General features: G+C 38.2%; 1 protein-coding gene across 1 annotated transcript in view; it reads right to left on the reverse strand.

Annotated features, from left to right (window-relative positions):
* Positions 1–4,659: 4,659 nt before the first annotated feature.
* The window catches only part of LOC102858893 (chromosome unknown open reading frame, human C3orf83), a 17,458-nt gene continuing 9,686 nt past the window's right edge, over positions 4,660–12,431 (reverse strand). The window contains exons 2-4 of the mRNA XM_006902732.1: positions 10,397–10,446; positions 6,258–6,420; positions 4,660–4,906 (exon numbers count right to left, since the gene is read on the reverse strand). Of these exons, the coding sequence (XP_006902794.1) occupies positions 4,660–4,906; positions 6,258–6,420; positions 10,397–10,446 (460 nt within the window). The remainder of the gene's footprint in view (positions 4,907–6,257; positions 6,421–10,396; positions 10,447–12,431) is intronic.

Consider the following 12,431-nt stretch of genomic DNA (forward strand, 5'->3'; position numbering starts at 1 on the left):
GGCGCTGCTGGGGTTTATGCAGCAGCACCCTGTGTGTTGGGGGTCACACAGGTGCGGGCTGCAGGGGGGGGGGGTCACACAGTGGCGGGTAGTCTTCGCTCATCTGGGGTCTCATGGTCTTCGCTCCTCTGGAGTTCCGCAGTGGGTAGCTGACTGTTGCTTTTCCCAGGTCTCTTCCGGGCCTGTCTGGGGCGGAGCCCTGTCTGGTGGGAATGTTTTATTATGTAAATTTTATTTGGTTTGTACGCAATTCAGTTTCAAAATTGTTAAAATGTGTTTGAGCTTTAGATTATAACATTTGTTGTAGTAATTGCTAGGTTGAAGTTCACCATGTAAAAATAAAAAGGGGAGGCATGGATTTACATTGCAAAAGGTGTCCACAATGTATTAGTGATGTTCTTTCATTGAGAGTTGACATAAATTTCATTTTTAGTAAAGAATTTTAAGCCAAAAAGAAATCCCCTTTTTTAAAAAAGGGATTTAAATATGGTTGGCATTTTATTATTTCCTTAATAAATGCCCCTGGCAATTCCCGGTGGCTTTTTTTCTTTTCCCCCTTTTATTTCTCCTACCCCCCTTACTTTTGTCATTTGAGTGTTACCACCCATTTAAGTTATACTTCTGATCTTAGGGTTTATGAGCTTACCCAGAAATAAGACCACTGTTGAAGTACCACAAAAGCATAAATGAACATTTTAATGCCACAATCTTTCCTGTTGCCTGTGGAGTCTCTGCTGAATGAATCAGGATTTGAGCTCTAGGATGAGACAGACAATTAAAACATGTTGTTTGCCAGGACACTGTGGGTTTATATTGATGTGTGACAAGTTGATTTGGAACACTGGAATTTGATTCCCCTTCCTTTTATTTTGTAAAGGCAATTAACTAGACCCAGGAAGGTTCAAGTAATATAAAATACTGGTTTTTGAAAAAAAAAAAAATTAGGGCAGATAAATAAATGAAAAAGAAGACAGAAAAACAAGTGAAACCATCAATAAAACTAAGTTTTTTTCGAAAAGGTCAAACCACTAACAAAACTAACAAAGGTAAAGAAGGAAAAGACACAAATAATAAAAACAAGAGACGAAACAGGAAATGTAACAACAGTACCAACTAAAATAAAAAGGCTAACAATGGAATATTGTGAAAAAACTATACTCAAAAAATATGAAAAGCTACAGAAAATGGACAAATACTTGGAAACCCACAACCTACCTACACTGACACAAACTGAAATTGAACACCTGAATAAATCACAAAAGAAGAAATAGAAATGGTAATAAAACAACTTCCATCCCAAAATAGCCCTGGACCAGATGGTTTTTCAAGTGAATTTTATCAATGAGAGAAGAACTGTTACCAATTCTTTATAAACTATTTCAGAAAATAGAAAAAGATGGCATTCTCCCAGACTCATTCTATGAAGTAAACATCCTTGATACCAAAGCCAGGCAAAGATACCACAAAAATAGAAAACTATAGGCCAACATCTGTCATGAACATAGACACAAAAATCCTGAGTAAAATCTTGGCCAATAGAAACCAACGGTATATAAAAAAATAATTCACTATGACCAAGTGGGATTCATAACAGGTATCCAATGATGCTTCAACTTAAGAAACACAATCAGTGTAATTCATCACATTAACACAACAAAGAACAAGAACTATATGATCCAATCAATTGATGCAGAAAAGGCCTTTGACAAAATCCAACATCCTTTTCTGATTAAAACAGTCAACAAAATAGGAATAGAGGGGAATTTCCTCATCATGGTAAGAAAGTATATATGCAAACCTGAGAGCCAACATTGTTCTTAATGGAGAGAGAATAATGGCATTCCCTTTGAGAATAGGAACTAGGCAAGGATGCCCACTACCACCTCTCCTATTCAGTATTGTATTGGAAGTCTTAGCAATAGCAATAAGACAAGAGAAGGAAATAAGACATATCTACATTGGCAAAGAGGAGGTAAAATTATCTCTATATGCAGATGATATGATAGTATACTTAGAAAACCCTAAAGACTCAGAAAGAAAACCACTGGACATAGTTGACCAATTCAGCAAAGTGGCAGGATATAAGATCAACATACAAAAAGCAATTGGATTTCTCTACAGTGACAAAGAGAATACAGAAGTGGAGCTAAAATAAAACAATACCCATCTCAATAGCTAATCACATAATTAAATACTTGAGAGTAAATCTAACTAGGAACACAAAGAATCTATTCACAGAAAATTACTAAATATTACTACAAGGGGAAAAAAAGACCTGGAGAAATGGAAGAATATACCTTGTTCTTAGATAGGAAGACTCAATATTGTGAAAAAGACAATCCTACCAAAGGCAATTTACACGTTCAATACAATCCCAATACAAATACCAATTCCATTCTTCAACAAGATGGAAAAGGCAATCTTCAATTTCATTCAGAATGGAAAGAGACTTCAAATAAGCAAAGCACTCCTTAAAAAGAGAAACAAGGTAGGAGGCATCTCCCTCCTTGATTTCAAACCCTACTACACTGCTGTGGTGATCAAGATAATGTGATGCTGGTACAGTGACAGACACATAGATCAATAGAATGGACTTGAGAATCCAGAAATCAGCCTATGGTCAATTGATTTTTGACAAGGAGATAAAATCAGTTAAGTGGGGAAATGACAGCCTTTTTAACAAATGGTGCTGGCAAAATTGGAAAAGTATCTGCAGAACACTCAAGCAAGACTCACACCTATCACCATACACAAAAACCAACTAAAAGTGGAACAAGGACCTAGGACTAAAACCAAGGGCTATAAGCTTTATTAGAGAAAAGCTTGGAAAAACTCTAGAAAACCTAATCCACAACATGAACAGTCTTCCATGCATCCTGAAAAATCTACAACCAGGAGAGGATAAAATACTTAAAAGAGACCTTCTTTTTTTAAAATTTTATTTTATTATTTTTGTTTGTGTGTACTATCAAATTGGATTTGACAGGTACAAGAGGAGATTGCCCCTCCTTCTCCATCTGGTGGATTCGAACCGCGTACCTCTGTGCTTTCAGTGCAGCTTCTTGCCAGTAGGCCACCAGAGCTCCCTGAACGAGACCTTCTAAGAATAAAATACCTATGCACATCCAAAAACTTCTCCAACAGGGTAAAAAAGAAGCCACAGACTGGGGAAAAAAAATATTTGGTAACGACATGTCAGATAAGGGACTTATATCTAGAATTTATAAAATACTCGAGCACCACAACAAGATAAAGGTAAATAACCCAATTGAAAAATGGGCACTGGATATGAACAGACACTTCACCAAAGAAGACATTCAGATGGCCAACAAATACATGAAGAAATGTTCAAAATCCCTAGCTCTAAGAGAGATACAAATAGAAAAAACTATGAGGTATCATCTCACCCCAGTAAGACTAGCAAAATTTAACAGAACAGCAAACAACAAATGCTGGCGAGGCTGCGGAGAAACTGGAACTGTTTTTCACTGTTGGTGGGAGTGTAAAATGGTGCAACTGCTATGGAAGGCAGTATGGTGCTTTCTCAAAAAGTTGGAAATAGAAATACGATTTGACCCAGCAATTCCACTACTAGGAATATACCCTAAAGAAACCAGAACTGCCACCCAAGCAGATTATGCACACCCATGTTTATTGCTACATTTTTCACAATAGCAAAGAGATGGAAACAACCGAAATGCTCATCAACAAATGAATGGATAGAGAAGCTGTGGTATAATCACACAATGGAATACTAAGCAGCACTGAAAAACAAGGAACTCATGAAATATTATACAAAATGGGTGACCCTGGAAGACACTATGCTGAGTGAAATATCTCAGTCACAAAAGGACAAATACTGCATAGTGCCACTGTTGTAAAACAGGACTGACATTGGGGTTGGGAGGGAAACTAAGAAAAGAGGGGATAAATAATGTACCCTTCATGGAAACAGATGAGGGAAAGAACTGCTTTTAAAAGGAATATATAATTAGGTATTATTTGTATGGTCACAGTTCAGAATAAAAGTTGCATAGTAAAGTGGACTGTGGTGGAGGTAGGGAATTAATTGTACAACAATGAATTTTTTTTTCAAAAGAGAAAAGCAAACTGAGAGGGTGTCAGGGAGGGAAATGTGCAACAATGAATGAATGGATATCCAAGTTCTCTATAAACTTTTGTTAAAATTTCAATAAATTTTTTTAAAAAAATGATAGGGCAGGGTTCAGGGCTATTGTTCATACCGTTGTTATGAGCTTTGCCAACTCAGTAGCACATAACAACAAAGAAAAATTAATGCTGTGGAATTGAGACATTGCTGAAGAATCTTGACTATATATCAAAGAACAACAAATCTGTTTTGGATGAAGTATAATCAGTGTGCTCCTTAGAAACAAAGGTGGTGAAACTGTCTCACACATTTGGGCATGTTGTCAGCAGGGGCCAGTGCTTGAAAAAAGACATCACACTTGTAGGGTCAACAAAAAAGAGGAAAAGCCTCAAAGAATTGGATTGACACAGTGACTGCAACAATGAGTTTATTAAGCACAGCAGAGATAATTGAAGGTGGTTCAGGGGAGGACGTATGCAGGGTCATCACAAATAGAAGCTAAATGGACCTAACAACAACAATGAAGCAGTAGTCCCTAGCATCCTGTGTCATATGCTCTGCATGTTTCTTCCATAAGGTAGATTTGTCTCATTCTGGGGAGGGTCATTTATACAGAAGCCAAGCTCTTCTATGGCCCGATAAAGCATGATATACTTGGAGGCCTTCCTTGTCCTTGGGAGCACATAGGTCTCTGTGAAGTCAGTCTTGTCTAGCTGCTCCTTACCCTCAATACTCAGAATGCTGTTGACGAATGTGAGGGTGTAACTGTAACAGTTATGGTTGTCTTCATCATACCTGAAGAGACAAGGACAGGGAGGAAGAAGTTTTGATCTCAAATTTCTCAGGCACTAGCTATGACACTCTTGAAGGATTTTCTCATCGAAACTTAGTCCAGAGAATTGACTGGCCCACTTGTCTACAGTTTCCAGAGCTGTGACTCCTAAGAAACAGCTTGGCATCTTGGGCTGTTTCTATTTGCTGCTTTTGTACAAACAGGAGCTGACTCACCCAAATGTTTACTTACAATGGTGGCTTAATTACCAATTTGAGAACTTAAGTTTTCATTGAAAGTCTTGATTGCAGTGAAAATTAAATATTATTATATAGTGTCTAAAATCTATTTCAAAGAAACCTCAAAACTCTAAAAATCCACACATGTTCTATATTATCTACTGAAGCTCAGTAAAAGAATTATAAAATAATTTTTAAATTGCTAAAACTGGCTATTGTTATTGTTATTGTATGCCATTGAGTCAGAACCAACTCATAGCTCACCCTTTAGTGGGTTTTCAGATGCAATAAATAACACAGGAGATTTTCCATTTTTTTCACATGGAGTAGCTGGTGAATTCAAACCAAGTGTTTTTGGATTGGCAGTGTGACTCCTTATCATAAAGTCACCATAGCTCCTGGTATCTTAGTGAAAAACAAAAATTAGACTTAAAATATTTTTCTATATTTAATATAATTTATGGTATGACTTACTGAAAAACAAAAAATAATACAAAATCTTTTATTTTTATAATTTTTAGTTTTAGGAGAATATGTTATGGATTTCGCTATGTATGTTTTTAATGCTAAGTATTAATTAAATACCTAGGCAATTAAATATGCCTCTTGTGAGCTCTTCAAATGCTTTAAATATATTTTTTACATTTATACTGACTGATCTCAGTGATTAGAAATTGCACTGCCAGCGAGCTCTGGTGGCCTAGTGTCAAGAAGCTGCACTGCAATTCCAGAGGCGAGAGGTTCGAATCCACCAGATGCTCTGCTGGAGAAGGAGGAACAATCTCCTCCTGTACTAGTCAGATCCGATTTAATGGTACACACAAATAAAATAATAAATAAAATCTAAAAAAAAAAAGAAATTGCACCGCCAGTGCAAAGATGTGGGATACAAATATACCACCTGCTCCCAGAAGAAAGATAGGTAATCTCCTCCTATGCAATTTACTGCCTCTGGAAACCCACTGAAGGGTGAACTATAGGTCAGTTCCAACTCATTGGCATTCAACAACATCTCCAAGTAATTCAGCCCATTTAAATTCTGTTACAAGAGCAGATATCTCACTAAGAGGTCTTGAGTTCTCACACAATTGTATCACAAATGTCAGCAATGAGCAGGGTCCTCAGAGTCACGTACCTGTGAGGCAGCCAGATCCCTGAGTTGGAGAATTCCTCCAGGTACTTGTTCCACTGGTCCATCAGTCCATACATGTTGGGCTGCAGCAATGGGATGTTTATGCTCTGTTCCCACCCTGCTTCATCACGGTGGACACCTTGTATGCTGTAATTATACACCACCCCTACAAACCAATACACAAGTCATCCAGAAGCTTTAGGACAAATGTACCTGTTACAAAGAGAATTTAGAAAATACCAGCAGCCCCTTTTGTAAGTTTACATATTATAAACTTGAGTTATGCTTTAAGATTATGCTAGAGAGCTATCGAGAGATTATTAAGAACAGAAAGTAGTCACACACCTAATGAGATTTAGATATAGACTCCCGTGAGCACCTGCATGCCCCCTCAGCAAGCATTCTTCCAGGTAAACCCAAGTGTGGCTTGACCTGCTGTTCAGCATGCTATGAAATGGCCCTGGGAAGCTGAGACTATGAGATGTACCAGGATAATAATCTCCAAATATTTTTGTGGAAGTTTTACATTTACAAATCCTTTTATTGAGTTCCCTTAAATAAGTAATAAATTTACCCCAATATATATGGAGAAGAGATTGAGATTGTTATCAGCTTCAGCTTGCTTGGTTCCACAACCAAGCTGTTGGCATCAGCAGTCAGGAAACCAAAAGATGAACTGCATTGGGAAATTTTGCTGTCAAGGACCTCTCTAGAGTACTGAAGAGCAATGATGTCAGTCTGGAGACTACGGTGCATCTGATCCAAGCCATATTCTTCACAATTGTTATTTAACATACTACCTGAAAAAAATCTATAACACTTGAAGAGTTTGAAGGTTTTATCTATATTCTTTTCACACATTTAAATTTTTAGATTTTATACTTACAATATCTGTTTTCCCATCTCAATTTAGGTTTTGTGCATAGTGTATATAATGGTCAAGGTTAATGCTTTTATAAGTATTGTCATAACACAATTTGTTGAAAGATGTCTTTCTCCTCATTAGATCATATTTGTCTTTCTACTTTAAAAATGAAACAAACTTTCATCACTCTAATATCACATTGTGATTTTATTTAAATTTTCCTTTGTCTAAAACAAACTCATAATGCATGAGAAACATTGTATGAAACACAATGTGAATGAATAGTGTGAAACACAATGTATACAAACTTTGTAAGCAAACCAATAAAAAAGAGATTAACTATTTTTTCCAAAAAAAGGACTAATGCTACTAAAAATAAAGATAAATTAAAAATATGTGTAAGTTTAGTTCTTTTGTAGATGCCCTTTATCAGGTTAAGGATCCCTATTCTTAATTTGCTCAAAGTCTTATCTAGAATGGACCCTGTATTGGTGCCAAATGACTTTTCTGTGTCTACTGAGGTGATTTTTCAAAAGATCATTAAGATGATGTATTGCCTGGATTGATTTTTTTTTTTTTGAGTGTTAAGCTAACTCTGCATGCTTGGGATAAATCTCACTTCACCATGATGTATTATTCTTGTAAAGTGGTCCTGAATTCAATTACTAAAATCATATTTAAAATTTCTGGTTTTCTGTTTATGTAGGACACTAGTCTTTAGTTTTTTTATATAATTTTCAGCAGGATCTTGCTTGCATGTGATATTAATATTGTTTGATAATTTCCACACTCTTAACGGGTCACCTTTTTTTTTTTTAAATGGTAACAAATATGGATATCTACCAGTCATTTGGTCATGTGGTTGTCCTCCAGATTTTTGGCACAACTTGGTGAATGTGTCCAGGACAACAATTATTGGTTGAAATATGTCAATTCGTATGCCATCAATTAATATCCTGGGACCTTGTTGTTTGCTAATTCTTTGAGAACAGCTTGAACTTCCTCCTTCATCACCACAGGCTATTGATCAAATGCTGTTTCAAGAAATACTTCTGTGTCAGCCAATTCCTTTTGGTACAGTGACTCTGTATACTCTTTCCATCTTCTTTTAATGTTTCCTGGATCATTTCATATTCTGCCCAAAGCATCTTTAAGTATTACAACTTGAGGTTTGAATTTGTTCTTTAGTTCTTTCCGCTTAAGAAATGCAGAGCAAGTCCGCTTAAGAAATGCAGAGCAAGTTCAGTGCTTTTTTCAACTCCAGCTGTCATTATAATACTTTGCTTTGTATTCCCAAGATGCCCTTTGAAATCTTCTGCTCATCTCCTTAATTTCTTGATTTCTCTCCTTTGCTTTGGCTTCTCGGTGTTCTAGTGAAATATTCAGAGTTTCTTCTGACATCCATCTTCGTCTTTTATTCCTCCTCTATTTTTGTAATGACCTTTTCATGATGATACCCTTGATATCCTTCTGGTCTCACCTGGCTCACCTGGTCTTCACTCATTAGTGTTCAAGGCCTAAAACCTGTTCCTGAGATGGTTTTTAAATTCAGGTGAGAAAGACTCAGGGTCAAATTTTGGTTCCTGTGGATTTGATTTAACCTTCTTTAGTTTTCATTTGAACTTGCATATGAGTAGTTGATGGTTTCTTCCACAATCAGCACCTGGCCTAGTTTTCCCAGATGATATTTAGCTTCTCCAGCAATTCTTTCAACAGATGTATTCGATCTAATTCCTGTGACTGGAACAGTACATAAACAGAGAATTGCCAGATGTGCAGGCTCAGTTTAGAAGAGGCCATGGGACTAGGGATATTATAGCCAATGTTAGCTGGATCTTGGCTGAAAGCAGAGAATACCAGAGGACTGTCTATCTCTGTTTCTTTGACTATGCAAAGGCAGTTGACTCTGTGGATTACAATAAACTGTAGCTAACTCTGAGAAGAATGGGAGTCCGAGGACACTTGATTGTGCTTATGCGAAACCAATACCTGCTTGGATCAGGAGGCAGTCATCAGAACAGAGCAAGGAAACACTGTATGGTTCAAAATCAGAAAATGTGTACACTAGAGATGCATCCTATCTACATACCTTTTAAATCTATATGCAGAACAGATCATTCAGGAGGCTAGGTTCTGTGAGGAAGAACATGTGCAGATCGCACAACCTTGCTTGCTGAAACTCAAGCGAATCTGAGGCATTTGCTGCAAAAGGTCAAAGACTGCAGTCTTCATTATGGATTGAAGCTCAACATCAAGAAAACAAAGATTCTCACCATTGGGCCAGTTGGCAGCAACATGATAGATGGTGAAGAGACTGAGATTGTTAACAGCTTCAGCTTGTTTGGCTTACAATCAACATTCTTGGTACCAGCAGCCAGGAAATCAAAAGACAAATCGCATAGGGAAAATCTGCTGTCAGGGACCTCTCCAGAGTACTGAAGAACAATGATGTTAGTCTGGAGACTGAGGTGCGCCCAATTCTGGGGCCATGGTCTTCTCTATTACTTCCTATGCATCAGAAAGCTGGACAATAACTAGGGATGACAGAAGGAGAATTGGTGCCTTTGAGCTGTGATGCTGGAAAAGAGAGTTGAATATACCATGGACTGCTGGGTTAACAAACATGTTCATCCTGGAGAGGAAAAAATCAGGCTGCTCCTTGGAAGCAAGGATTCTGAGGCTCCATCTGCATGGTTTGTGCTTATTGCAAGGAGGGGATCAATCCTTGGAGAGGGATGTCATGCTAGGGAGGGACAGTGCAAAAGAGGAAGACTCTGGATGAGATGGATTGATTCAGTGCCTAGGGTAATGGGGGTAGGTGTGTCAGAGACAATAAAGTTGCCTCAGGATAGAGCACGGTTTAGAACTATTGTACATAGAGTTGCTATGAGTCCCTTGACAGCACATAACAATGACAGTTTTTAATTTTCTTTTCTAATAATTACTTTCTTTTCTTGTGATAACAGGTTAATTCCTTCCTCATAGAATGAGTCAGAAAGCTAGACTTTTCACATGTAAAAAAGAGTTTTGAGGAATTGATATTTTTAAAAATTTTACATAATATTTGATAAGTTTTATTGATGGGGGAAAAAAACAACCAACCCCAAAACAACCCAAAATGGTCTATTATTTCTTCTTTGGGAGACAGTGATGCCCTACACCACATATAGTAGATGCTGCCATGACTACATTTTTCTGGAAATACTTTCTCCTCTCACTGGATCCATTGTGGTTTTGTTTGGTTGGTTTTTGCTAAAATACTATAACATGAACTCACCATTTGTGTTTGTTATTCCAACATGAAGATCAGACTTTCCATCATACTCTCTGAAAGGGGTGTGGTGGGGAGGTGGAGAGAAAAAAAACAACACAATTCCTTTTATTTTTCTCCTTTTGCCCATATTTGTCATGATACTAAAGGCCAGTCTTGCTGGAACAGACATTGGTCCCCACAGGTCTGCAGCAGAGGCTACACAAAGGTGAGTGGTTGAAAAAACTCCTTGTTATAGCTTGGTTCTTAAGGCTGATAAGGGTGCTCAAACCCTGGATGTATCTCAGTAGGCCTCAGTATTAAAAACTGAAATAGCCTGTTAACATGTTATAGGCTATATCCACCTTCAATCTTCCTCAACAGACCATTTCCTAGAATTATTCTCCACTCAAAACTGTGACAGAAGTGTCCTGCAAACAGAAGAGCAGAGCCACTAAGTAAAAAGAAGACAGTCCTGGAGCAGAAGATCAGAGACAAAAACTTTTCCCCAGAACTACTTCAGGGATATATCTTTCCCTAAAGCTGGTACATGGAGTTCAAACTTAGAGCTTCCTAAACTCAAAAGAGACAGGTAGGTAGCAGGGTGAGAAACTGGCAGCCAATGGGAGATGCCCAGCATCAAAGAAGTGACTTGATGGCTGAACCATCATATCAAGGGTTGTCTTGGGGTGGGAAGGTGCTGGCCAGGGTAGTAGGGAGTGCAGGGGGATGCTGGTGGAGCAGGAATGGGACATACTTACCAAGGGGGACTCTAACACTGAGTCTATTGGTTATTTCTCTAATGAGGAAGTATCTTTCATCTGCTCCTTTAGGTCAAATGTTTGTCTGTCAGATTTTTTTCTTTTTTTCCCCCAGATATTATTCTAAAGCTGAGTATCCAAATTAATACAGACTAAGAAGAATGATAGGCCATCCACTTCCAAAATGACAGGTCTTTGAAAATCCTATGAGCACACTTAGAGTAAACTAGCAGATATGGCAACTGAAAGCAGACAGTAATGATTAGAAGAAGGAATGTGAGAAGTATGGAAGTAGGAAAATTGGATATTGTTAAGAAAGAAATGGAATCCATAAATACTGACACACTAGGCAATGGCAAAAAAAAATGGATTGGGATGGGGCATTTATAATCAGACAATCATATGACCTACTGTTCCAGAAAGGAAAAGGTGAGGGGAAATGGGGTTGCATTCATAGTTAAAAAGGTCATTTCTAGACCCACCTTGAAATATAATGTTGTGAGTGACAACATAATATTCATATGCATACAAGAAAGACATTAATACCACTATCATTCAAATTTATGCACCCAGAGCCAAAGGGGAGAAATAGATAACTTCTACCAATGTTTGCCATCGGAAATCCATCGAACATGCAACCAAAATGCATTGATAATAATGGGTGACTGGAATACAAAAGTTGGGACAGGTAAGAAGGATCAGTAGCCAGAAAGCATGGATTTGGTGACAGAAATGAGGCTGGAGATAGAATGATAGGATTTTGTACAATCTGTATTTTTTTCATTGCAAATATTTTTTATAAGAAACCTAATCAGCCACTAAGAACATGGATTTCACCTGATGCACAGGAATCAGACGGATCACCTTTGTGGAAAAGAAAATCATTGGAGAAGCTTAATATAAGCAGTGAAACCTAGGTCAGGTACTGATGTGGAACAGACCATCAACTACTCATATACAAGTTCGAACTAAAGCTAAAGAAAATTAAATCAGAGCCACAAGGCCTGCGCCAGCCACAAGGCCTGCGCCCCCGCGAAGAGACCCAGGAAGAGCAACAGTTTGCCAGCCACCGCGGAACTCCAAAGGTGGGAAAATCGTGTGACCCCAGAGGAGCAACAACTACCCACCACTGTGTGACCCCCCTGCAGCATGCACCTGCATGACCCCCAGGCCCCCACCACACAGGGTCCTGCTGCATAAACCCCCAGCAGCGCCCAAGCCCTGCCCCCTACCTCTTGGTAGTAGTGTCCAAGCCCTGTGCTCCTTTGTCCCCTAGTCCCTTGCTTTCCTCCCCTTCCCCC

This window comes from Elephantulus edwardii, unplaced genomic scaffold, assembly GCF_000299155.1.
Source record: "Elephantulus edwardii isolate Elephantulus edwardi_28Jun2011 unplaced genomic scaffold, EleEdw1.0 scaffold00443, whole genome shotgun sequence".
NCBI classification, from domain to species: domain Eukaryota; kingdom Metazoa; phylum Chordata; class Mammalia; order Macroscelidea; family Macroscelididae; genus Elephantulus; species Elephantulus edwardii.